This window comes from Ovis canadensis, chromosome 12, assembly GCF_042477335.2.
Source record: "Ovis canadensis isolate MfBH-ARS-UI-01 breed Bighorn chromosome 12, ARS-UI_OviCan_v2, whole genome shotgun sequence".
Lineage (NCBI taxonomy): Eukaryota > Metazoa > Chordata > Mammalia > Artiodactyla > Bovidae > Ovis > Ovis canadensis.
In genome coordinates, this window is record NC_091256.1 from 91,377,663 (window position 1) to 91,404,408 (window position 26,746).

Sequence of the window (26,746 nt, forward strand, 5' to 3'; positions counted from 1 at the left end):
ATTCTCTGGAATGTCCTCAAGTTTCAAACAGCTCTGACGGAGAGGCGGCCCGCCCCTGCCCGGGGATTGGCTGCTCCTCCCGGGGCCGGGCCGCTGTGGGGCCTTATTGGCCGCTGGCGGGACCAGCCCGGGTCCACTAGCCCTAGGCTCCGGAGGCTGCAGCTCCCAGACCGCACTTGGGCACCTGCACGGGCAGGGCGGGGGAGCCGCGGCCTGGGCCACCGGGCGCATCCAAATCAGCGTGCAACCTGTCCTGGCCCACCCGGACGCCTGCAGCCCGACAGGAGCCACAGCCCACCTCTCCAAGATGTCCAAGGTAGCCAAGTATCGCCGGCAGGTGAGCGAAGACCCTGACATCGACAGCCTGCTGTCCACCCTGTCCCCCGAGGAGATGGAGGAGCTGGAGAAGGAGCTGGACGTGGTGGACCCCGACGGGAGCGTTCCCCTGGGGCTGTGTCAGAGGAACCAGACTGAGAAGCCGTCCACGGGCGCGTACAACCGGGAGGCCATGCTCAACTTCTGTGAAAGGGAGACCAAGAAGCTCATCCAGAGGGAGGCGTCGGTGGATGTGAGTGGGGCGGGGGCGGGGCGGGGGCGGGGGGGGGGGGGCGCGATGCGGGATGGGAACGCGCTTTCCCGGGAAGCAGAGTCCCTGTTGGCAGAGCACTCTCACCGCCCGCACCCCTCTTCACCGTCTCCTGGAGCAGAGGCCAGGTGTGTTTGGGGACCAGCACCCATGTATCACGCGAGGCTGCTAGGGAGCTGCCTGGGAGCGGAGGTGCCCTTGGGTGGGTGCTGTCAGTTGCCTCCTCCCAGCCCCGGGCCTGGCTCTTTCCTCCCTGTCCTCCCACCCTGGACAGTCTCCTGCCAGCCCCTCTTGGTGGAGCAAGACTCACTTTCCAGCCCCCTGGTCACCTCGCGGCCTGTGGACCACGTGAGGCAATGGGTCAGCTGGGCGTCCCAGGGCGGGCTCTGCGCCTCCACCCACGGCTTCTGTCTCGGTCCCAGGGGGGTGGGGTGTGTGCTTTCTGGAGGGGCCTCTGGAGGGGCAGCCCCCTTTTTGGGAGTTGGGCCACTTGGCTGCAGGATGAGCTGTTTCCCAGCCTCTGGGTGTTCAGCTGCTGGGAGGGGACAGAAGAGGGCAGGGGTTGCTGCTGGCCGCGTCGGCTGCCTCAGGCTGACTTCCGCAGAGCAGCGTTCTGTTCTCCTGGGTCTCTGCTTGTGATCACAGGGGGGCTTTCTCGGGACGAAATAGCCTGGCCTCGCTGGAGGGCGACTTCGTCCGGGTCAGGAGTGTCTGGTGGGAGACCGTCCCACCGTGCACAGGCCCCTGCTCAGCGACCCCCGGCCACCACTTCTTTCGCTGTCCGCTGAGGGGCCTGCCCAGCTGGGACAGCAGCCGCGGAGCCCATGGGGGGCACGCGTGGCCCCCTGAGAGTGAGGAGCGGGGGCCCCGTCTCTGCCCTGTCCCCCCCCACCGGCCTGAGCTCAAAAATTTGCCAAGATACTGGGAGGGTGGGAGCTGTTCTGTGTCGTGCAGAAATATCAAATCGTATGCTGGGCACCAGGAACTAGCAGACCAATAGCATCTTAGGTCAATTATACTTCAGTTTTAAAAGTCGGGGAGACTGAGGGGAGCCAGGAGCTTATTATCCTGGGGCCAGGTCCAGGCCCAGCTCTGTGGTGCTGGGTAAATGCTAAAACTCCGAAGGGAGAGGCGGCAGGGTGGGACATGCCACAGGGGCTGTGCCTCGAGGGGCTGTCGGGACCCACGGGAGGGGAGTGAGGTGCCCCCGGCGCTGCTGCTGCTGTCCAGGCCCCGCTGGGCCCCTTGCTCCCAGGCCCAGAGCTCTGAGCCCACGGCTGCAAAGATCTCCGGCAGCACAAAACAGTCCTGATCCGAAGCAAGGCATTCGGGCTGCAGAACCGGGAAGGGCTCCCATGCACCTGAAGTTCCTCCGGAGGGAGCTGCCCTCCCCGGCTGGCCGTGGGCACCAGGTGGACACTCGTCTCGCAGGCAGAACCCGAGTCAGGGGACACGGTGGTGCCTGGTCGGGGAGGTGCCCCTGGGCCCTTTCCCTTGGGTAGAGGCCCTCAGGCTCTCGGCGCCTTCTCCAGGCTAGGCTCCTGGGGGTGGGAACATGGGCAGGAACCTGGGACACGGCTTGGTCAGCGTGCTTAGCCAAACAGGAGCCTGGTATGAACGTGGCTTTGAAATACCCGGTCTGAGGACCAGTGTCCCTCAGTGGGACCTGCCTCGGTCTCCTCATCCCCACCATGGGGGCCAGTGAGACCAGCTGGTCCAGCTCCTGGACCAGTGTGAAGCCAGAGGGACCGAGGCATGCAGAACCCTTAGCAAGCTGCAGCAGCCGGTGCTCCAGCCTGGTCAGCTAGCCGGGTCAAGGGGCTGGAGGGTTGGAGGACGGGTGACCGGCAGGCGGGGCAGGGCTGGGGTGCCCCTGGAGGAGGGAGCAAGGCGCCGACTGCGGCTGTCCTGATGGCAGCGTTGAGGCTGTGGGAGTACTTGTTAAAGGCTGCTTGTCTTCTAGATGGGAATACGAAATACCTACGGGAAAAAGCCTGCTAGGATCAGGGAACTTGTTTCAGGTGCTGGGGCCAGGGGCCTGGGCAGCGTCCGCTGGTGGACAGGTGTGAGTGCGGGAGCTGCTGGGAGACTGCGGGGTGCCGTCTCTCTGCTTCTGTGGGTGTGTTTGGGATTTTCCGTAGTAGAATGGTGGCCGTTTTTTTTTTTCAATAGACAGAGACCAAGAGCAGAAGGCAGGCCCAGCCTGCGCCCTAAGCTCGGGCTCTTCCTGGGCAGGCCCCGGGCGGGCCCCAGTCCCGTGCGCTGGCTGTGGCGCGGGGTGGCTCTGGGCTGGCAGAGACCTTGCCCTGCTCCTCCTGCGCCCCCGCTTCCTCCCGGCCCTCGGGTCTCAGGCACCCTGGCCTCCAGGGAGTCTTCCCTGATTTCCCCCAGCCCTGGCAGGGTCCGGCCCCCGTCTGATGTGAGCGCTCCAATCCCACATGTCCCCACCTGATCCCAGCCCATGCTGCCCTCCCACCACGCTGTTGCTGAATCTGCCGTCTCATGCAGCTCCTGTGGGTCTGAAGGACAGGCTAGCTCTGTCTGGAGAGCAGGGGTCAGCAGGCCCCTCCTTCCCCTAAAGCCGGGGTTGGGTCGTGCCACCCCTGTCCTCCTGCCCAGGTGGGAGACAGCCGGCAGGTGTGCAGCCAAGAGTTCAGTGAAACCCTAGTCCCAGCTCAGGTTTCGGGAACCGGATCCCACCAGTCAGCTGCATGCTCTCTTTCCTTCCCGAGGGGGAGGGGACCTCCCGCCTGCCCCCCCTGCACCCCCACGTGGCAGGGCTGGGATTAGCACCTGTGCTCAGCCAGGAGTGGGCAGCTCAGCTGGCCTGGAGGAGGCCTCGGCGGGTTCCCCCTTGGGGTAAACTCCAGAACTGACCGGAGGCCCCCACAAGCCACTGCACCCACGCCTCCGTGCTCCCTCCGTCGCTGCCCCCACAGCCCCTGCCCCACAGCCCCCAGCTCCAGACTCAGTACCCCCCAGCGTCCACAGCACCCCCGCAGGGGGATGTGGAGAAGAGGGTGGCCCCAGCCCTCAGGCTGCCCTTTGCCGAGAGCCCTGGGCGGCACGGCTCCTTGCTTAAGGAGATTAACCTCGACGGGTACACAACCAAAATAGCCTGGAGGCCAGGCAGGTGGCCGAGAGGGGATGGGAGGCGGGCAGCAGGCGGGTCCAGGTCCCACCCTGGACCCGAGAGCTGCCTCCGCCCGTCCTGGCTGAGGCAGAGCCGCCAACCGTTTCTCAGATCGGGTGGGGGATCCGGGTGGATCCGGGTGGGATCCGGGATCTGCTCTCACGCGAGTGTTTCGTAGTTTCTCCCGTCTGTAGAACACTCAGGTTAGAGAATTTTGAGCAAGTGGAGCTCCTGCTCGAAGCCTTCGGCTGTTCCTGGGGGCTGGCCTCCTCCCCAGCAGGGGTTCAGCTTGGTCCTGGGGACAGACGAGAGGGGGCGGGACCACGGGGATCTGGACGCTGGAGAAGCCCAGCAGCTCTGGGGGCGCAGACGGGCAGGGCGGGATGAGCGTGCCACTGGCCAACGGGAGGTTGCTGCCAGCATCGGGCAGGTGGGGGGCTCAGGGTCCCCAGGGCGGGAACAGAGCCCACACCCACCGTCTGCTCCCCCACCCCGGGAGGCTGGAACGTTTGCGTCAGACCACAGCTCAGCTGGGCCCAGGGAGCTTGGAAGACGGGGTCCAGGCCGCTGTGCTCACAGCAGCCGGGGGAACAACAAGGCATAGCTCAGTGGAGGGGGCGGGGGGGCATAGTTGATATTCGATGCCTGCCAAGTCGGATTAACAGGAATAGTCTTTCCAGATCATTCTGGGCTTGTTTACTAGATTGCTCCTGGTGTAGCTGGTGTCTGTGCCCCCGGGGCTGACGGGTGGGGGGCACCCCTGGTGTCTGGAGCCTGAGGGGTCTGGGCGGGCCTCTGCTCCGGCCTCTGACCAGCCGTCCCCTTAGGAAGGGAGCTCACAGTCAGTGCTCGGGACCTCCTGGACCATCAGTGTGGCTCCTGGAGTCAACAGCCTTACCTGTCAGATGAACTTGGAGGGGACTGTGATCTTGGAGGGACTGTGATCTTGGAGGGACTGTGATCTTGGAGGGACTGTGATCTTGGAGGGACTGTGATGGTGCTGGACGTGGCACAGAGCCTTCCCCTCCCCCCCCCCAATCCTGCAGATTTCAAGCCTGGGTTTGCGCCAGATCAACTTTTTCTCAATCACTCATGGGGTCACACAACGCCCTGCTGGGGGCAGCGAGGGGCCGAGGGACGGTGTCCGGGAGGCCAGTGGGAAGGGAGTGTTTCACTACTTCCTCCCCTCCCCACCCCGTGGCCTGGTTTCTTGAGCCTCTGCCTAATTACTTTATGCTCAAGGGCCGAGCCCTAGGGCTGGATGCGAGTGGGGCGGGGGAGATGAGGGAGGTTTCGGCAGTGAGCCCTCCTCGTCTCTGGAGTCCCTGCAGAAAAGACCCCCTGGTTGTCAGGACGCTGTTCACAAACAGCTAGGAATTGGACAGCCTCCTGCCCACACCCCCCCGCCCCCTCCCACCCCCACCCCCAGGGGGGTCCTCGGGTGGGGCCAGCAGGACTCCTCCTGCCCTGAAAGGAGGACCATCCCAGCACAGAGGGTGGCAAGCTGGAGTCAGGGCAGGATCTCCAGAGGCAGCTAGACCTGGACTCAGGCCTGCCCTTCGCTCCCTGAGCCCGGATGCTCATCCAGGAGACGGGAGTCATGCCCATCGCCTGGCACAGAAGGCACGCCGCAGGCTGGGGGCTGGGGGCCTGGCGCTGGGGCTGGGGGCGCCACCCTCTCTCCAGTCCCTATAGGCAAGGTTCACCGACCACGTTTGTGTTTCTAAGGAAGCGGGCGGATTCCACCACGTCATTAACTCTCCAGCGACTGAGTGAGTTCCTAGCAGGCACTTTGTGGATGCTGGGACAGAGGAGTGAGGAGGACGGGGGGGGGGGGGGGGGGGGGCCGTGGTCCTGAGCTCATGTTCTAGTGGCTGAGACAGACAGTGCTTGTACAGACCATTCACAGGTAACACCTGTTTGTTGTAAGAATAACCTTATTTTAGGAAAGAGTGTAGGAGTGTAGCACTGACCTTCTTGGTGGGGGAGATTCCAACCAGGCGTCAGGGAAGACATTGCCCAGAGGTGACAAGCAAGCGGGCGAGGGGTAGACTGAAGGGTCAGCCACAGACGATCCAGAGGGCGGGGCAAGCGCGAGGCCTGCCGCGGGAGCAGGGACAGCCGTCAGAGGCCAGCCAGGCCTGTGGCTGGAGTAGGGGAGCCCTGGACCAGGGCATGGACGAGACTGGGAGTGGGCTGGGTTCAGGTGAGGTGAGGAGGAGGGGCTCAGGTGGTGCTGGAGGGTCAGGCGAGGCAGGAGGCTCAGGTGATGGAGGAGGTTCAGGCGAGGCAGGAGGGTCAGGCGGGGCAGGGCATCACAGGTCAGCCTGGGGAGCTCCCGGTGGGTGGGATGGTGTTGGAGGGTTTTGAGCAGAGGAGAGATGCGATCTGATCTACGTTTTTAGAAGCATCCATCATTCTGCCAGCAGCTGAAGGGTCTGGCAAGAGCTCAAGGATGGTTTGGGGAGACGTGGTCAGACACGGGAAATACTCTTTGGGCAGCAGAGCCAGCACTGGCTGAGCTTTTGGGGTCCAGAGAGGAGTGGGCGGCCCAGTCCGGTCTGAGCCAGGGGTACATCCGGTGCTGTTTACTGATGTGACGTGGGGTTTGCGGTGAAGGGTGCTCGACGAGCTCAGCGGACCCCGCGGGGAGCGCTGGGTCGGCAGGTGCAAGTCCTCCCGAAAGGGGGGGCGATGCCGAAGCTCCTGAGCCTGGAAGAGGCGCTGAGGGAGCGAGTGTGGGCCAAGGACCCTGTCCCTCCGTCAGGGACTCTGACTCACCAACGTTTCGGTGCTCGAGGAGGAAGAGGGGCCCTGAAGGGGCCTGGGGAGGGAAACAGGCTCACGGGCCTGGGGCCGGAGTGCCCGCTGCTTGGGTTCCAGCTGAGAGGCACAGTCAGAGGAGAGCGGGAGGCGCTGTGATCGCCGGAAGACGGGAGCCCCCGGGGCCCCGACAAGGTGCGCTCGCAGGCGTGGCTGGGGGCTTCCCTGGTGGTGCAGGGCTTAGGGCTTCGCCGTCTAATGCAGAGGGGTGTGGACTCCACTCCTGGTCAGGGAGCCAGGTCACACCTGGCTCTGGGCCAAAAAAATAGAGCACGAGCAGCCGAAGCAGAATCGACACAAGTTCAGAGAACACTAAAGACGGTCGCATCCGGAGAATCTTAAAAGTAAGGTAATGGAGAGTGGACTTCAGGAGGATGCAGGGAGCGGGGAGGCCTGCAGAGCAGACCCGAGGCGCTTCCTTCCGACAGGAAGCGAAGAAACGGGCGGCAGTCGGAGGTGTGTTTGTTCAGAAGATGGGCCGGTGCAGCGAGTCCTGTGCTGTGAGGAGGGTCGGTAGTGCGGGAGACCCTCAGGCGAGCACGTACTGTGGGGGGGTCGCCTCCCACACGGAGGGGGCACCGCACGGCGCGTGTGGGGAGGGGCGGGCACTCGGCCTCTCACGTGTGGCCGGGTGCCGGTGCTGCTGTGGGGGGCACGGGGCTGCAGAGCAGGGGCGACTGGTGGGCAGGAGCTGCGAGGCTGTGGTCAGAGGCCCCAAGAGAATGCTCAGTGCTCCCTGTGTGCCAGGAAGACATGAAACGCCCCCGATGCGAAACCCGGCCTGTGAGCGCCAGCAGCAACAGCTGCCAGAGCTGCCCCCAGGCCCAGCAGACCGTCACCTCCAGGTCACTGATCCCTGTCCCCGGGCCACCGTGCCCAGTGGGGGCTGGGCCAGGCCCCGGGCTGCCTCCCGGCCGGACAGTCACTAGGACACAGCCTCGCGGGAGCGCCAAGCCTCAGACAGCCTTACTCTCTTCCTTCTTTTATCCTTCAGCATCTTGTCTATATCTTGTGGACAAGGATGGGTTTTTTCCTAGCATGTTTGTATTGAAATATAGAGCACATTCAGAAGCGTGCGAAGCGTGAACATAGACTCTCCCGACTCTCACAAAGTGAGCGAGCGCTGGCGGCGGCAGCGCCCCAGCCCAGCCCTCCTCCCTGCCCCCGATGAGCTTGCCCGTTTAGAATCCTGTTTTGAATCGCGGAGTGTGCCCTGTCGCCCATCTGTGCATTTGTGACTCAGCCTGGCGACTTCACTTGTTTTTACCGTCGCTGCTGTATCTCCGGTAAGAACTTGCCGCCGTTTACTTGTCGCTGAACAGCTGGCGGGCGCACGGGTGTCTCCGGCTGGATGGTGGGACGGACCACGCTGTACCGAACGCTCTTGCGTGTTTTGGGCGCGCCTACGATTTCGTTTCTGTTTCTGCAAGCCTGCGAGTGGAACTGCCGGAGCAGAATGCATGATGCAGCTCCCACCTCTTCACCGGCGGATGGAGGCGACGCTGCCCAGTCGGCAGTCTCTGGGACGGGGCAGAGCTTGCGGAGGTTCTCACCTAGTGATCTGTGGACGGTGGGCGTCCAGTCAGGCGAGGGCCCTGGCTGTTGCTTCCCCGGGAGCCCATCTTTGAGGGCAGCCGGATGCCTTCGCGTCCTGGGCACCACCGGCCTCATCCCAGGCCAGGCCCTCTGCTCGGACCTGGAGCTGCACTGAGTCCCCGGGGGTCAGTCTCTCCACCCCAGACCCTCCCGGAGAAGGAGGCCTCTTCCATCCAAGGCAGCCAGACCCACCTCCGTGCTCAGACCCTTCAGCTTCCCCTCTTTCCCTGTTTAGCGTCTGTCCTAGTCATTCTCAGCATCAACCTCGCTTCTCACGCCTGGTGCCTGCCTCCCGTCACCCGCCTGGACGAGACTCAGCCTCTGGCCCGCCGGCCCAGCTGCTCCTCAGAGCTGGAGAGAACCACACGGGGCTGTGTCCGGGCCACTGGGGGTGGCCGGCTCCTCCAACACGCCTGTGCCCCACGCGCCTGTCTTCTCCCCAGGACTGCTTCTCTCTCTGTCTCTCTCTGTGTCTCTGTGTCTGCTCTCTCCCCGCCCCCACAGGACCCAGCACAGCTCCCCACCCCTGGCCACCCTCCCGGGCACGTTGGCTCAGCGGGTCTGGTCCGCGTGCTTCCTCTGCCCCCTGACTCCACCTTGCCGCTCGGTGCTCAGACCAGCCCTCTGGCTTCCTTTCCACTCCGTGCAGGGCCCTGCCCTCTACTCGGCCTGCCCGCCCACTAGCCCAGATCTCCATTCTGAGTCCAGGTGGTTCAGTTGCCTCCTGGACTCCTCAAGTGTCTCAAGGTTAACTTGTCCAAGGATAAATTAATCATCACCGCCCTGGAGCCTGCGTCCTCTCCTCTGCGCTCTGCTGAGCAGGGGCTGCCTCGCTCTCTGCCGTGCCCCCAGTTCTCCTGGCAACAGAACCCTGATGCCCTGGCCTCCCGGCCCCGTCGTCGGCCCCGCCGTCCGCCCGCATCCCTCCCCACTCTTTTGTGTGCAGGGCCGGCTCCGCACACACCCACAGAGACCCACACACAGCCAAAGGCTGAGGGGACAGAGGAGGAGTGAGTGCCCTTCTCTTCCTGCTTGACGGGACTTGAAGAAGTTATCAATTCATCTGTGCTCTTTGGAGACTATTGGAAAACATGACTTTGTGTCCAAAGCCTCAAATGGAGAGAGACTTGGCGTGATCCCTTTTTTCCAGTTCCTGTAACACCCCAGGGCCCCCGCACTCAGAGAGGCCTAGTCCTCTGTCCCCCTCGGTTTGTTCGGGACAGAGTGAGCCTCAGCGACTCAGTTTTAACTTCCATTCTCTCCTTCTCTGGATTGTCTCTTACCGGCGCCACCGCCCCCCGCCCCCCCCCCCCCCCCCCCCGCCCAGGGACCCGAGGTCACAGGCTGCATTTTTAGCCAGACTCACCGAGTTCCCCTCTGATCTCGGGGCCCCCGAGACACACTGGAGGAGATTAGCGACCAGCTCCACGTTCAGCCAGCTGGGCCATCGGCACCCGTCACTGGCTTGTCCTGAAATGTCTACAGGACCTGGCAGCTTTGCCTCTAGACCCAGAGCAGGAGGTGGCGCCTGCAGGGAAGTGGCTCCAGGCAGGCCACCCATTGAGCCAGCGTGGCCTTGTTCGTGGCCTTGCAGACCTGCCCGTGGAGAGGCTGGTGTCCGGACGTGCCGGTTCTGACCCAGGTCTGGACGTGCCTCCTGAAGCCAGACGGTGAGGCTGGAGTGAGCAGGGAGCAGGCCCTCAGAGACGAGGATCAGCTTTTCCCTCCAGGGCTCTGCGGGAGGACCAAGCCCTGTGGAAAATCAATCACACGACTATTTCCTCAGTTCTCCCAAAGATGCTGAATAGCTGGTCCCGTTCTAAACACAGAGGGAAGAAACTGACTCGCTGCGCACACTGGGCACCTTAGGGCATTCTCCTGCAATCCCCACGGACGTGCGCTGACCATTTTGCCTTGACCTTTGATCTTTGCCCCACAAGGGGTGAGCTGTTTCGCTTGTACCAAACGTCCCCAAGAGGGATCATCTCCCCTCCTCCAACGGCAGAGGACTCCTGCTTCTGCGCCCTGCCCCTGTGTATTATCTGGAGATAAAGCACACTACTGCTAACCACCAGGACAGTATCCACTAATGACCCGAATGCTGAAGACCCCAATGTCCCAGTGGCCAGGGTCCCTGCAAATCAGGGGAGGGGGCGGCTTTGCGTTTTACTTCCTACCCTTGTCACTGGAGGTGCTGTTTCTTCAAAGAATAATTTATGTTAAACTTTTTATTCTGCACTGGGGTGTAGCTGATTTACAATGTTGTGATAGGTTCAGGTGGACAGCAAAGGCACTCAGCCATGCGTGTACACAAATGCATTCTCCCCCAAACTCCCCTCTCAACCAGGTTGCCGCAAAATGTCAAGCAGAGCTCCCCGCGTGCTGTGCATAGGGAACGGTGCTTGTCGGTTATCCATGTTAAACGTGGCAGTGCGGACCGGCCCGCCCCCAACTCCCCAAGTACCCCTGCCCCGCCGCCCTTCCTCCCAGACGCCTCGAGTTCGTTTTCTAACTCGTGAGTCTGTTTCTGTTCCCTAAGTGAGCTCATTTGCATCATTTCTTTAAAAGATTAATTTATAATTGTGATGTCATAAGGCTTATAGTAGACGACATCAAAACAGGCGAAAGAGGAAACAACCCGTGATGCCTGCCCCGTCAGCCCAGCGAGGCAGCTGGGGTCACTCTCGGGGGCAGGTGTGCGCACGCTTTCTTCTGTCCTGAGGTCGCTTCCTGCACACACACACGTACTCACATATGTGGCACATATGTGACCACATATGTGGCCTCCTGCTTGTCCTTATCACCCGACAGCCGGCACTTTCCCACGTCGCTGCAAGGCCTGCCTGCACCTCACTCTCAGGGCCGTTGCCCTCCGTTGTGCGGCTGGGCTGAGGCATCTGCCTATATTTGGGCATTTCCATGGTTTCCAATAAATGCAATTTCCAAGTCCCCAAGCGGGTCCTGGACACAGGCTCCTTCCCTTGGCCTTTGGCATCCGTCCCTGGAGACACAGAGCCAAACCCCGGGATAAACAGAGCTGTTCACACACTGTTCCCAGCTGAGCCCTGTGGACAGATGGGCGAGACAGACTCAGGAAGGGGAGGAAAAACAGCCCGGACACGGGAGACGCCGGGGCTGATGCTCGCCCCAGGATGGGAGACGAGAGGCTCGCCCAAGCTGCCAGTAGAGGCTTGAGGTCCTGCTGGGCGGCAGCTGCCCACCCCAGGACCAGGTTGCCTCTGCAGCGTGACGGGGCGGGCGAGCGGGCTTTTCTCGGTAGTGGGAGCAGAAAGTTGTTTCTACTGACTGAGAGGACAAGGTTCCAGCCTGGGAAGCTGCGAGTGTGGGAAGATGTCAAAGGGGACACGCTGGGCAGCCTCCTGCTTCTGAGAACCCAAGGGCCCCCCAAGGCCTCAAAGCCCAGGCACCAGTTCCCGCCCCAGAGGAGCAGAGGATGGGGTCCCGGCCCCACAGCTGCAGGCAAGCTCTGGGACATCCCGAGATGCCGCCTACCAGCCCCAGCCATCTCCCACGGGCTCCCCCACGCACTGCCTGAGTTCCCTCGAATCAGTCTTGCAGTGTAGACAGGATAGGCAGGGTTTAGCCTGCTTGTCAGACACAGGAGCTGGGGCCAAGGAGGTCACCCAGCTGCAAAGAGGGAGCATCTCCAGCGTTTCCTCCTGACTTCACGTCAGCAGGAGAAAGAAGCCTCTCGACCTCCATTCGGAGCCTTCCCTCGAGCGGGGTACAGGCAGTGTGCCTGCTGGGGCAGGGGCTGCATCTGGACCCACTGGCCCGGCTGCCTCGCTCTCAGGGGTCCCGGGTGGGCTCCTCCCTGACGCAGACCCAGAGCTCCGCCAGCTCCCGCCCACCCCCAAGGTCCCCCAGCTGCGGTCGCTCCACTCGCCCCTCCTGTGATGCCGGGTCACTGAGGGTCTTTAGGAGTCACGTAAGCCCTTGTTACTTAGGGCTTTGATGCTCATCACAGATGGGAAGAGCGGAGGGAGGAAACCGCCCACCACGGAGCAGGTGCAGTCACCCTGGACCGGCCCCGCTCCGCAAGGGGTCCGTCCCCCGAAGGCTGGGGCCCATCCCCGCTCCGCAAGGGGTCCGTCCCCCGAAGGCTGGGGCCGTTCTCCGCTCCGAAAGGGGCCAGTCCCCACTCCACATAGGGCCTGTCCCCTGAAGGCTGGGACGGAGGCTGATAGTCATCAGACTCCTAGGACTCAGTGGGGAAGAGACTATGAAGTATCTCATTGGGGATTTTATAGTGATCACAGGTAGAGATAATTTGGGGATGGGTTTAAAACATTCATTTTTATTGATACTCCTGTGTGGGTCCCCAGGGAGTATCTCCACAGAGGAATCCGACGTGGGGCTGGGTGTGTGTGCACCTGTGCACATCTGTGCGTGCCCTTGGGCTGCTGGGAAATGGAAGGATGGGATTGATTCAAGGCTGTTCAGTCAGCGCTCGGAATTTCGGTCTGTAAGGTTAGTGACGGCCCCTCTAGTTCAGGGACACTGAAGCTTCGGCACACACATTAGGCAAGCTCACCTCACTCGCTTCTCTTTACTTTTCTAATGTGGCTACTAGACCGTGTAAAGTTGCTGGTGTGACGCCCGTTACGTGTGCAATGGACTTCTTGTTTTGTCACAAAGTCGTGTCCGACTCTTCTGCAACCCCGTGCTGTGGGATTTCCCAGGCAAGAATATTGGAGCGGGGGATGGGGCTGGTCTAATAGAGTATTTTCAAAAATGGTCCCAGGCACACAGGCGCATTTTATATTTTCAGTTCTTTGTCTAGTTTTTATCCTTTGGAAATGAAAGCAAGAGGAGATGAACACAGTATGTAAAATAAGGTTTTGCTCAGTCTAACCTACCACTGTTTCTGTAATTAAGAGGACGATCTCTTCCAATATCTTTAAATCTTTATTGTGATAATTCACATACCATAAAATTCAGCCTTTTAAGTGTGCAATTCAGCGGTTTTTTAAACTAATTCCCTGATTCCAGGATATTTTCGCTGGCCCCAGAATAAACCCCGCACCCGCCGCAGCTCCTCCCCAGCGTCCCGCCCCCAGATCCCGGCGACCCTCCCTGTCTCTGTGGCTCTGCCTGTCTTGATGGTCCCTGTGACAGAGACACACAGTACGTGGTCTCGGGGTCCGGCTCCTTCTACGGACAGAGCTTTCAGGGCTCAGCCGTGTTGGGTATGGCACTTTATTAGCCTCACGGCTGAACAGCATCAGCTTGTATGCAGACAGCACACTGAGCTTATCCATCAGCAGCGGAAGGGTATCTGTGCTGTCTCTGCTTTTGGCCTGAGGTGAACAGCGCTGGTGGTGGGCGTCTATCTGTGCTCCGTGGGACAGGTTTGCGTGGACTGCGGCTGTGTGTCACCTAGGGCTGGGCTTGCTGGCTCAAAGGGCAGCTCTGTGCTCAGCTGTTCGGGGACTGCCAGGCGGCCTTCCAGAGCGCTGCACCACGAGCTGACTTTTCCCGCAGCCATCCTAGCTGGGGTGAAGTGCTTCTCAGTGGCTTTGCTGACCTCAGAGGACACAGATTGATTTCAGGAGACAAGGTGGCCTGCCCTCGAATCCCCGCCCTCTTCCTGACTCTCCTTCTCCAGAGTCGCCCCTTGTTCTTGTGGCTTCACTCTTGCTCCCACAGCTGCCTCTCAAGCCCAGGTCTCTCTCCTGAGCCATGCGCCTCGCAGGCCACACTGGGTCGTCCTGGACCAGGAAGCCGTCATCCCATGTCCCCCAGCCCCCACTCCACCCCCATGTCCCCCAGACCCCCACCCCACCCCTACGCCCCCCAGCTCCCTACTCCATCCTCCTCCAGATGGTTTAAAGCATCACCATCTCTCCAGCCAACTGAGCTGGAAGTCCTGGGGCCAGTCCCCACTTGACCAAAGCTTGTCCTCTGTGCTGAGTGGGCGTAGGATTCGCCTCCTTGTGGGCACTGCTCAGCCTCAGCCCAGGCCACATCGTGCAGAGCTGTCTTCCTGCACACGGGCTGACCGGCCCCTCCCTCGTGGATGTGCACCTTTCCGTCGCCTGTTCTGTGAGGCCCACGCGTGCGGTCTGGGGTCTGCAGTGACCTGGCCCCAGGGCGTGGTTCCGGGCTCAGCCTCTCCAGGTGCAAACCCCTGGGTGCGCTGTGCCCCGTTGGACCGTCCCACGGGAGCGTCCTCACCCGCCTCCTGTCCCAGCCGAGCCTCTGCAGGGGGGTCCCTGGGAGGCCCCAGGCCCGCCTCCTCCTGGCCCCTCCCTGGCATGACGAATAGTGAGGCTCCATGCACCACAGCTAAGCAAGAGAAGCCAGCGCGTCCGGACTCCCGGGCCCAACCTGCCGGGTGGGCGTGGGGCCGCGGCGCCCGCGGGGGGCCGAGGGCAAAGCCGCTCGTCTGCTTCTGCAAGCGCTCCCCCAGTTTCTCCAAAAAAGGGTTTGCCTCAAGCTTCTCGCCGTGAGTCACCAGGCCGGCGGGCCAGAGACTCAGGCCCCTGAGGGCCGCGGAGACACCAGGCCGGGCCTTCAGGGCCAAGGAGCCGCAGCCAGACCCTGCTTCTGCCCAGGAGGGGCTCCGAGCGGCCCCGGGGGGCGGCCTGTCCGTGGCCCCTGCCGACTGGAGCCCCCGCCCCTGCAGGGAAGCGCCCGGTGACAGCAGACGGGCCCTCCCTTCTTTGCGAGGCTCTCGGAGCTACTGGCAGGGGTCAGGCTCCGAAGTTGCCCCAGGCGGACCTCCCTGCCCTGGCCGGCAGCTCCTGTCTCTCTCATGGAGTGCTGGCCCTGAGGACACCGGGCAGCCAAGGGGTAGAGTCTGCTGAGGTGCTCCGTGTGGGGGCCGGGCTGCCCCCTTTTCCAGAAGCTGCTCTCCGTCCCTCCACTCACAGGGCAAAGTGGATGCAGAACCGGCCTGGCCGCGGGCTAGATGTTGTAGGTGGCGCCCTGGGGCCCGGGTCCACAACCTCCCACCATCCGGGGAAGTAAAAATGAACTGTTGGCACTGGCCTAGGAGGCGGTGCCCACCCCCCTCCAGCCCTTCTGGGAGGCCCGATATTTATCACTGACTTCCTAATCTTTGGAGCTGGGCCAGGCAAGGATCAGGCTTCACGGAGGGTCCTGGCACACTGCAGCCAGGCTGTGTGATGGGGGTCACCAGCCACCTCTGTCCCCACCCACCCCCTGCCCCTGGCCTAAGGCATCTCAGCTTTTGCTTTTTTCTCTTTTTCTGTGAAACTGAAATATTTATTTATTTGACAGCACTGGGTCTTAGTCTTGGCAAGTGGGTCCTAGTCCCCATCAGGGATCAAACCCAGGTCCCCTGCGCTGGGAAAGCAGAGCCTCAACCACTGGACCACTGGGGAATCCTTGGAAACGGAAACATCTAAAGGCAGTTTATTGTGTGTGTGAAACAACTCTTGTTTTTTTTCCCGATTATAAGAGTAATTCAGTCCTTATCTGTTCGTTTGGGAAAATGTTAGACAGCCAGCTCCTCATACACACCAGATAGACCCGGCGAAACTCAGTGGCTGCGCTGGGACCCCTCACGGTTAAGGCTGGGGTGACAGTTTATCAGCAGAGGAGCAGGATCCTTCCGAGCAGTGAGAGCAGCCCTGCAGAGGCCCAGGTCGGCGCCCTCCGCGGCAGCGGCGGGCGGAGGTCACGACTTCTCCCACGGGGGCCGGTGAGGGGCTGGAAGGTCCGTGCCCAGAGAGACCCGAGGCTGTAATCGGAAGCGGGGCCTGGGGAGGGCGGGCCCTGGGGAGGGCGGGGCCTTGGAGGGCGGGGCCTTGGGGAGGGCGGGGCCTGGGAGTGTCTGCAGCGACCCGGCGAAGGCGACAGGAGCGTGGACCAGAGGTGCACGAGGGGGTCGTGGGTCGGGGGTCAGGCAGTCGAGGCAGGACCTGGCTTTGGTCCAGCGATGCTACTTCCGGCTGAGTTCGGGCTCTTGGAGGCCCTGGTCAGGCAGGCGACCTGCCCCACTCTCGCCCACGAACCTTCCTTGGTGGTGATGGGGTGAGAACTGTCAGTGGAGGGCAGCTCCAGCCCAGAGGGGAGCCCCCGGGAGAGCAGCTGGTGGGCGCCTGGCCTAGGGGTCCGGGCCTGAGGTTCACGGGGCTCCAGTTTGGAAGGGCACACTTGGCCCCTCCCCGCTGCTCTGCCTTTGGGACAAAGCGGTAAGGGCTGCGCGTGACGCGTCGTCGGATGGAGCAAGGTGGCTGTCAGGACCAGGGCCGCCCCCTGCGCCTGGGGCGGCTCCTGTTCACCGCTCCTTCGTGGCCGTGCTGGCGGCAGCTCTGAGCTGCAGGCCTGTCTCTGCCTCCCAGCTCCCACCTCCCCCCAGCTCCGAACATCCTGGAGGCTGGGGCCTAGCCGACCCAGGGCCTCTGGGCTTCTGCTGGGCTGGGCCTGCCCCCGAGCTGTCCGTCTTTCCACAGGATGGCAGGCCCCCTGCGTCCTCGCCCAGCAGCCTGCCTTACTCTGCTCACGTCGGACCCGTGGCCTCGGCAGCTCTGGGCTGCAGGAGTGGCATTGCTGGGAAGGCAGGTCAGGGTCCTCAGGACTGACCACCCAGCCCCGGTCATCCTATGCTTGGCCCTCCTTATGCACACAGGCCCTCAGCGTTTCTGTCTCAGCACCCCGCCGTGCGGGAAAACTCACACAGGACAAGGAGATCGGGACACAGCCCCCCCCCCCCCACCCCCCGAGCTGAAAAAGAAGCCTGATGGCTTCTGGCCTTCGCTCCCAGTGGGCTGCGTCCCTCTCTTGCCAACCTACCTGGGCAGAGGCCGTGGGCAGCTCCCCCCAGTCTAGATGAGGCCATGGGCACCCCCTCGGTCTAGCACAGGCTGTGGGCACCCCCTAGTCTAGCAGAGGCCGTGGGCACCCCCAAGTCTAGATGAGGCGGTGGGCACACCCCAGCCTAGACGAGGCCGTGGGCACCCCCCCAGTCTAGACGAGTCTGTGGGCACCCCCCAGTCTAGCAGAGGTCGTGGGCACCCCCCCAAGTCTAGATGAGAAATCCAGGGGAACCGGGGATGTGACTGCCCCCGCGTGTCCCCCACCCCTCGGCTCCTTGGGGGACTCCTGTCCTGCCATCCCCACACCCCGAGGCTGAGCCTGGTGTGCAGCACAGAGCTGACTCTCCGTGTGTCCCAATCTTGGGAGTCCTGTGCTTTGGCCATTCCAGGAAGGGTGGTGAAGAGGCAGGAGATCTGAGCGTGACTGCCAGCTAGCTCCCCTTGCTCCCCTCCTCCAACACGCCGTCTGCAGAACCCGGAAGATGGTAGCACCAGCCCCGGAGCCTGCTCACCCTGTGCACACTCCGTCCAGAAGCGGCAAGTGCTCATCTCTGAGGCTCCGTGGTGATGCGACGGTCGTTCAGGCAGACACAGGCCCATGGGGACAGTGCAGCCCACCCCAGGTGAGGCCCCCGAGGGTCCTCCTGCTGAGCCTGGAGCTCAGCTCACTCTGCCTGCCTGGACAGAGTGCTCAGGAGTAGCTGGACGGCTGGCGTCAAGGCCTCAGTGCAGTTTGGGAAGCAGGATGCTGGGTGGAGGGGAAGAGGTTCAGACCCCAGGGCTGGAGGCCCGGCCTCCACGCGGGAGTGTGTGGTTTGGGGCTTCAGCTTCATCTCGTGTGAGCTGGGGAAAATGACAGCCTCATGCGCTGGGGTGGGGGCGGCCGCCGTCTGGACAGTGGGTGTAGGAGGCTCCCTGGCTGAGGGTTCAGAGAGCGGGGTGGGAGGGGGGCGACAATGCCCTCTACAGACGTGACCGAAGCTGGGAATGACCAAGGTCCTCACTGGCAGGACGCCGGGGGCCCCCCATCCCGACCGGGCAGTCCCCAGGTGGCCCTGCTGAGTCCAGCCCCTCCGGGGCGGCCCCTCTGAGCCCTTTGCCCGCAGTCCCTGGGCTCAGAGCCCGCCAGGCTCCAGGACGCCCTGGCAGGAGGCTCTCCTCTGTGCCCGAGGGGTGCGTACTCCAGGGCAGGCCTACGGGCGGGGCCAGCACGCGGCCTGTCCACCCACGGACAGCAGGCTGGGCCCAAGCCCTCCCCCAGGTCCACATGGGCACGTGGACTGCTAGGGGACGATGCCCCCTGCCACCCTACCGACAGGCCCTGACCTGGTGCGGCCTCGTGCTGGGAGCTGGGAACCCAGGGGGTCCCGGGCCTCAGACAGTGAGGGAAGGCTCCATGCCCCCACAGCGCGGGGCCCAGAGCCCAGCCAACAACGGAAAGCCCACTCCCTGGCCCGCTTGTGGGGGACAACCAGCTGCCAGTTATGGGCTGGAGCTGAGCATGTATAAAGCCCTGAGCGCCCCAGTTATGCTTCTGAGGACAGTGTCCGCCTTCCCTGGGGTCACCCAGCTCCAAACCAGGTCAGGTTTCCTGCAAAGCCGGTGAACACTGCCGGTGCGCCAGGCGGAGCTATCTCTACAGCCCCCAGCCTGCGGCTTTCTCCAGGAAGCTCAGCTGTGGCAGAGCCGCAGTTTGGCCCAACGAGCTGGCCTTGGCCTCCTTTGAGGCTCCTGCCCACAGACCTCCAGGGACACGGGCACCACTGCCCCCCCAACCTCCAGCCCCAGGAGCACCCCAAAGAGCTTCCCCCAAGGCAGCGGACGCCCCCGGAACTGAACTTCGGGAGAACCCAGGTTCCTATGCCTGTGGAAAGCAAGGGGGCTGGAGGGGGTGAGCACCCCAGGTCTCCACAAGTCCCGGCCCTGTGCCCCTCATCCTGTGGTCGTATCAGCGCTCTAAGGGAGCTGCCCTCCCGGGGACCAGCAGGGGCCCCAGCCCGTGGCCAGCTTCCCCCACCCCCTGTCCTGCCCTCCCCATAAGACAGACGGTCCTGGCAGCTGCAGGGACTGAGGTCGGGGGTCCTCAGGGGCCACAGCCTCACAGGAGAATGGGGAGGCAGACACGAGTCCGGCTGTGAGACCCCAAGGGGCGGGTGGGGAAGGGCGGGGGCAGGAAAGGAGGGAGAGCTAGAGGGTTTGAGCAAGGAGCAGGAAGGCCCCCGGGGGCTTTCCCAGGGCGGTGGAGCCGGAAGCAGCCTGGGAGGAAGGCTGACATCTAAGGGGCCCTGCCCCTCCCCCAGGCTGTCAGCGCCCCTAGGACTTCGGGGAAGGCTGGGGACAGAGAGCTGGCGGTCGAGCCCCTGCCCTGAGTCCAGATGCTCCTGACACAGACCCTCAGGCCCCTGCAGACCTGGAGACAGAGTCTGGGCAGTGTCTCGGGTCTTGCCGTGAGGGAGGAGCAGTGGTCAGCCTCGCGGCCGTGCCCCCTCCTAGGCAAGCAGAGCTGGTCCTGCACCCCTGCACCCCCACCTGCTTTGGAGATGTTCCCGGGCTCTCCTCCCTCTGGGGGCCTGCAGACGTGTCCTGCAGGTGCCTCGGGCCAAGACCACTCCTCCTCAGGTGACAGATCACAGGAAGGACACCTGGGCTTGCAGGGCACGGGCGGGTGGCCAGGCCTGAGCGAGGGCAGCCATGGGCAGAGGAGCGCTTGGCCTTTGCCCCCGGGGGTTTTCACCTTCAGGGACCTCCTGACAGACAGGCTCCCTCTGTCTCCTGCTTTGGCAGAGCAAGTGGGAAAGGCTCTCCCGTCAATCAGACAAGACTCCAGGAAACAGGGCAGCTGGGGCCCGAGGGGGGCCAGACACTGCGTCCTGCCTGCCGGAGACCTGTTGCCGGATCCCGGCCAAGCAAAGGCGCAGAGCAAGGGCCTGAGGGACTCGGGAGTCAGGAGCTGCTTCTGACGCTGACCCTGACCCACCGCAGGCCTCTGCCACGCTGCAGAGGGCCTCCGAGTTTTTCCGAGGCCATCCTTTCCACTCTCCTGTTTCCACGAGGAGTCCCAAACCACCCCCGTGGCTTCCCTCAACCAGAAAGCATCACTGCCCATCCTCGTGCAGAGGCCTGCAGACCTTTGCCCACGCAGGTCTGGTCCCCCCACCCCACCCTCCCAGTGCAGGGGCCCGGGGCAGAAGCACAGCAGGGCGCACCCCCAGCTCGGGCTGGCTCCTCAGAGCAGCAGGGAGGAGCTGCCTCCCAGAAGCCAGCCCTGCAGGGCGCGCGCCACTTCTCCTTTTAAGGCAGCATCTGCGTTCTCAGCCCCGGCCCCACTCATTCCCGACTGTTTGGAGGAAAGGATGATTAATCAGCAACCACCTCCTCCCCCACCCCCGCCCCCCTCCCCCGCCTGTTTTTCATTAGGTTCTTTTTAAAGGGCCGGCGCACCCCCTCTGGAGCAGACAGGCAGCAGGTCCCAGCCCAGGAGGTGTGGGGGAGCCAAGGGCGGGGGTCAGAAGTGGACGTGCTGGGGCGGGCGTGGGCACCAGGAGGCAGGCTCACCCTTGCCGGCAGCGAGGATGTGGGGCTTTGCCCCCACGCCCTGGGGAAGGTCGAAGGTTACACCGACTTGGGGGCCCCTAGTGAGACCGGCTGCAGCTTGGGTTCTCCCCAGCACGGGGTGAAGCCGGCCAAGTTCTCTCTCTGGATCCCCAGGTCCCCCTCCCTAGGTGAGGCCCGTGAGCACCGTGGGAACAGCGGCAGTGGGGCTGCCCGTCTGGGGGCCTCACCTCCGTCTGCGGCCAAGGGCCCCAGGCCCAGCCTCCGCCCAGCTCTTCGAGTGGACAGCATCCGTGATGCAGCCACTCTGAACCTGGGGGGCCGAGGGGCCAGGCTGTAGGTGGGTGGTCTGAGCGTCCTGAAAAGGAGACTGCAGACACCCCCCCCACACACACACCAGGCCCCTCGCCCACCTTGTATTTGCAAGCTTCTCTCCCCGTTTTGAATCAAGGCATGGTCATACCCGTTCTGCCCAGGCCGAAGCTGCTTTAAAGGGTCACCTGGTTCTGTGAGCCCAAGAGTGAATGAGTGGGGGGCGGGGGGCCGGGGGTGCGATGACCCAGGCCTGCAGGGCAGGAGGAGGGAGTGTGCATTCCAAGGCCCTGGCTCACCAGGCCCCGTGCCTCGCAGAGGAGCCAAGTACGAAGGCTTCTAAATACACCCCGGGGCAGTCCCCGAGGGCTGTACTCACGGCCCAAGAACACACTGTTTCCACAGGACCAGCAGTGCCCCCCGGGGGCGTGGCGGGGTGGGGGGGCTCAGAATGCCTTGGTGGGCTTCCGGCCCCCCAGCTGCCCCTAGAGATAGCACACCTCCCAGCAGTCAGGCCATCGTCCCCCTGCTAAGGGCACGGGGGGCATCCAGGGTGCCAGCTGCTCTGGAGTCGATCACACTCAAACAGTGAGCCCAATAATTCATCCTAGGCAACTCAGCTGCTCCCGGGGCTCTCAGAATAAGGTGCTGACTTCACGCCCCAGCCTCCAGCTCAGCACAGCGGCACCCCCCACACCGCCCATCTCAGCAGGACCTGGTGGATCCCAGGCTCCTCACAGACAGCGGTGGTCCTTAGCAAAGTCCTTACTGGGAAAAGAAGGGAAATAATGTGGGCTTCTCAAAAAGCGACATATATGTAATATAAGGGAACATCCCCTATTGTTACTGGCAGGCCACTGTCTTCAGGTTATAAATAACCAACCCCTGAAAACTTCACGTCTACACAATATTTTTTTTAAAGCTGTCATATACACTTGGTTTGCTTTTAAAATAAGCAAATAAAAACTTAATAAGGTCCCCTGGAGAAGGAAATGGCAACTCACTCCAGTACTCTTGCCTGGAAAATCCTATGGACGGAGGAGCCTGGTGGGCTACAGTCCATGGGGTCACAGAGTCGGACACGACTGAGCGACTTCACTTCCTCCTCGTAAGAGCAGCTGGTTCAGGAGGTTGAGTCCCTTCAGGCAGGAGAGCTGGCCGGGACAGATTTGATTTTCCGTGGATCCTGTTGCCTTGGGCACGACCAGGTGGGCCGTTTGCCGTTTGAGGTCACACTTCGAATCCACACCTGTGGCGTTTTCTGGGTCAGCGTGCGGGGTGCTGGGCTATGCCTGGGTGGGCTGTGCCCTTGCGCCCTGTAGACGGACTGGCTCGCCCTGTTTTCCACTCTGGATTCTTACAGGCATATCCTGAGGAAGGTGCTTCATAATAGCTCTGGTGGAAATTTCTAAACAATAAAACATATGTCGCAAATGGAAAACAAACAAAACCAGGGCCTGGGAACCAGGGTCTTGGAATGTGCCCCTTCCCTCCTCTGACCCCAGGCCCGGGCTGCCACGCTGCTGGGGGTTCGTGGGGACTGTGGGGCACAGAGCCCCCTCCCCTCCCCTCTCTCGGCTCCCGAGCCAGGCGACCCGGCAGAGAGCCTTCCAGGGCTGAGACAGGATGCGTGGCGACCTGCCTTGCCTCAGAAGGGAGAGACATGCTCGAAAACACACACTTCTTTATTGCTGGCTTCTTATTTCCATGGCATGAGGACGGTAGGCAGGATCTGTAAATACCCCTAACTGAGAAAATAAACCATGATCAGGCCTTTGTTGCTCTCTCCAACCATTTCTTCCTTTGGAAGGGTCTTGGCTCTAAAACCCCAGGACCTGAGACTCACTTGACCTCCTCGGAGCCAGGCAAGGCCCTGGGGCTCCTGCCCAGAGCACAGGAAGCAAGGGTGCCCGTGAACCCAGAGGTCAAGACAACTGATGTGTGAATGAACACTGTAAAAAATCCAGCGTCATGCAAAAAAAATCCCAAGACGACGAAGAAGTAGAATCTCAAGGAAACGCAGCAGCAGTCTTGGGGACGCTCCCCTTTGCCTCAGGTTCCAGCGAGGCCGAGCAGGGCCCCCGTCCCAGCTGCCCGAGGCGGAGAGCGTGGCGCTGGGCCTGAGGTCTGGGGTGAGGGCTGGGCCTGAGGGCTAGGGTGAGGGCTGCAGCCTTCAGCGCTCCCTCCGGGGCCTTACAAGCCAGGGTTCTGAGTCCGATGCCAGCGGGAGCTCCGCACGCGACACCAGCCCCACACGACGCTGCCAGCGGAGACCGTCCCAGAGGCACCCACGCTGTCCCTGGGCTCCTTCCTCTCCCTCCGCAGCCAGCGCCTCATGTTTATTTTTTTTTCTGCATTCTTAGGAGGGCAAGCAAGTGGAGAGCAAGACAGATGCGAAAAAGGGAGAAGACAAGGGGAGAGACACTGGCAAGAAGCCCCTGGGCCCCAGACGGGACTCAGACCTGGGGAAGGAGCCCAAGAAGGGTAGCATGAAGAAAAGCGTCTCGAGGGACAAGGATGAAGCTGACGGCAGGAGTGCAGAGAGGCCCAAGGAGGAGAAGCTCGTCAGGGGCCTGGAGAAGGGCCGGGTCAGGGCCGTGGTGGACAAGAAGGAGGCTGGGAAGGAGGGGCCGGCCGCCCCCCTGAAGGACGAGGAGAAGCAGAGGAGCGTGATCAGAGACAAGGGCAAGAAGGGTGAGCAGCCTGAGGCAGCAGGCAAGGCAGCAGCGCCTGAGAAGGCCAAGGGGCTGCGGACGGGTGAGGACACCCGGGCGGAGGCCCCGGAGCCGAAGGGGGGACGCGGGGACAGGGCCACCAGGCCGGAGGGCGAGAAGGCCAGGAAGGAGGAGCCCCATGAGGTGAAGGCCCCCCGAGAAGACAGCAAGACCCCAGTGCCAGAGAAACCCACCCCTGGTGCCCCCGCGAAGCCCGCTGAGGGGCCCGCCAAGGCCGAGGAGGAGGAGGCGGCCCCCAGCATCTTCGACGAGCTCCTGGAGAGCGTGAGGAGCAACGACCCGGAGGTGACCGCGGTGAACGTCAACAACTCGGACTGCATCACCTCGGAGATCCTGGTGCGCTTTGCGGAAGCGCTGGAGTTCAACACGGCCGTCAAGGTCTTCGCCCTGGCCAACACGCGGGCGGACGACCACGTGGCCTTCGCCATCGCCATCATGCTCAAGGCCAACAAGACCATCACCAGCCTGAACCTGGACTCCAACCACATCACCAGCAAAGGCATCCTGGCCATCTTCCGGGCCCTGCTGCAGAACAGCTCGCTGACCGAGCTCCGCTTCCACAACCAGCGCCACATCTGCGGCGGCAAGACCGAGATGGAGATGGCCAAACTGCTCAAGGAGAACACCACGCTGCTCAAGCTGGGCTACCACTTCGAGCTGGCCGGGCCCCGCATGACCGTCACCAGCCTGCTCAGCCGCAACATGGACCGGCAGCGGCAGAAGCGGCTGCAGGAACAGCGGCAGGCGCAGGAGGCCCAGGCGGGGAAGGCGCAGCCGGAGGTGCCCCCGGCCCGGCCCCCCGCCCGGGGCTCCCCCAGGCCCTCCCTGCAGCCACCCCCCAAGGCCGCTCCCAAGAACTCACCAGGCAAAGGGGGTGCCCCGGCCGCGCCCCCCCCACCGCCGCCGCCCCTGGCACCCCCGCTCATCATGGAGAGTCTGAGGAACTCGCTGTCCCCGGCCACCCAGCGGAAGGTGGGCGACAAGGCCCTCCCCGCCCAGGAGAAGAACTCTCGGGACCAGCTGCTGGCGGCCATCCGCTCCAGCAACCTCAAGCAGCTCAAGAAGGTGGGCGCTGGGTCTGGCCGCGGTGCGAGGCTGGGGGGTGGGCCTGCACCCGCTCCAGGGCATCTGTCCATCCTCCCGGGAGCTTCCTCTAGCCCGTCCCCCATGTTTCTCCCGCAAGTGGAGAAGAACCTTCAGACACTTCCTTGAAGTCTTCCCATTCCCTAGGCCCACACGGCCTTCGCTTTCAGTCAGTTCAGCTCAGTCGCTCAGCCGTGTCCGACTCTTTGCGACCCCATGAAGCGCAGCACGCCAGCCCTCCCTGTCCATCACCAGCTCCCAGAGTTCACTCAGACCCACGTCCATCGAGTGATGCCATCCAGCTATCTCATCTTGGGTTGTCCCCTTCTCCTCCTGCCCCCAATCCCTTCCAGCATCAGAGTCTTTTCCAACGAGTCAACTCTTCACATGAGGTGGCCAAAGTACTGGAGTTTCAGCTTCAGCATCATTCCTTCCTAAGAAATCCCAGGGCTGATCTTGAGAGTGGACTGGTTGGATCTCCTCGCCTTTGCTTTAGAGGGTTCTAATCCCCTCTTAGAACCAGTCAGGCCCTAGAGGTCAGGTTTCCCCAACGGTCTTCAAGAGACAGTCCGTCCCTGGAGAGCCGGCTTCTCAAAGCTCAGCTCTGCTGGGTGGCAGAGTCCGGGTCCTCCTCCAGGCTGACCCCGCCCCTCCCAACCAGGTCCCTCCTGAGACAGTGCAACCTCGACTGTCGCCCCAGTCCCTGGACGGCACCAGGTTTTACAGAAAAGGGAAAGGGCCGCCTCTGCCTGCAGCTCCTCAGTCTGAGAGCCCAGGAGGAGCGCGGGGCAAGGCATCCCAGGGCCCCCTGGGGCCCCCTCCTCTAAGCCATCTGCTCTTCCCTGACAGGTGGAGGTGCCCAAGCTGCTGCAGTAGACCCGGCTGCAGGCGCTGCCCGCCGCGCCACGCCTGCCCAGGCCCGGCTCCCAGGGCCGCACGGACCCCGCCCGCCACGCCAGCTGCCCTGCTCTGGACACCCCTGCCCTGCTCTGGCGGAGCCGGAGGCCGCCGCCACTCCACCAAGGGCACCCCCTCCCCTCGCTTCTTTCCTTGTCTCTGCCGTCTCCACCACTGTCTCGTCCCTGGAGCGGGCGGCTCTGGACCAGGAGAGTCCGACTGGCTCGAGACCGAGAGGACGACGCCCCTGGAGCCTGAGCGGCCGGCCAGCTGCCACAGGCCTAGGAGCCGGGAGGGGGGTCCCTCAGGGGTCACGTGACCCATGGGCCCACCGCCCCCAGGGCCAGGATGCAGGCCCCTGAGGAGCCCTGTGTGGGGCAAGGGTGTGAGGCTGGAGGGCCGCGGGCCCAGGGGAGAGGGCGGAGGGGCTGAGGGTACCCCAAACCCCTCCCCGCTAAGCAGGGGACTTGAGGGGCGCAGCCTGCTGGGGGGTGGGCTGCCGCAGGGGGAGAGGACAGACGGCCGCTGGACCTGGAGACTGGGTGCCAAAGCAGACGCTCCCTCACGCGCGCCCGCTGCTGTACAGACAGCTGCGACCTGTCCTCCGCGAGGTGTTTTAATATATGCGAGCCTCCCGCTGTGAGCGGCCGCGCACCCGGGTGCCGTCCCCAGGGTCCTGGCGCTGCCCCCTGCTCGGGAAGTGCGGACTCGCCGCCCCGCCGCCCCGAGCCGCCCGCGCGGCAGCTCCTCGCAGGGGCCGGACTCAGTCGGCGGGTCCTGCCCGGCGTCCCCGGGCGCAGCGCCGAGGCGGGTGGCGGGGCCAGGGCCTCAGCGGCCACACGAGGCGAGCGCTGCGCGCCTCCCGGTGCGGGCTGGGGGCCGGCGCCTCGAGCAGCCCGGGTCAGGAGGGCCGAGGCTGACGTGACCGCGGGGCCCCGGGCCCGCCTCCCGGCCGCCTCTCCGCTTTGGAGCTGCCGCCGCGCCCGGGCCGCGTTCCCGCGTCCGCCCCGCGCCGGACGCCGGACGCCGGGAGCCCAGTCAGGGCCTGAGGCGGCGCCCGCGCGGCCCCCGCTCCCGCCCGCCTGTCCGTGAGGCGGGCCGACGGCGGACACGGCCGCGCCGGAGGGCGACTCCCGCCGGACCGCACGGCCCCGCGCGGCGCCCAGGGCCTCGAGCCCCCGCCGGGCCGCCGCTTCAGGGCGCGACGCTCGCGCGGGGACGA

The 26,746-nt window shown here is 63.5% G+C and overlaps 1 protein-coding gene and 1 long non-coding RNA gene across 3 annotated transcripts; both read left to right on the forward strand.

The window, feature by feature from the left end:
* The first annotated feature begins 80 nt into the window (after nt 1–80).
* LMOD1 (leiomodin 1) lies at nt 81–26,183 on the forward strand. Of its 2 annotated transcripts, none has more exons than XM_069545085.1 (3): nt 81–568; nt 23,173–24,609; nt 25,477–26,183. In XM_069545085.1, the coding sequence occupies exons 1-3, from the start codon at nt 308–310 to the stop codon at nt 25,501–25,503; spliced, it is 1,725 nt and encodes a 574-aa protein (XP_069401186.1). In that variant the 5' UTR covers nt 81–307; the 3' UTR covers nt 25,504–26,183. The 2 variants fall into 2 exon arrangements, with proteins under 2 accessions (XP_069401186.1, XP_069401184.1); XM_069545083.1 differs by lacking the exon at nt 81–568 and adding an exon at nt 15,365–17,568.
* On the forward strand, nt 7,007–8,924 carry LOC138416245 (uncharacterized). The gene is made up of 2 exons (XR_011247596.1): nt 7,007–7,828; nt 7,973–8,924. It is a non-coding gene; the product is annotated as an uncharacterized lncRNA (long non-coding RNA).
* Nucleotides 26,184–26,746: the final 563 nt, after the last annotated feature.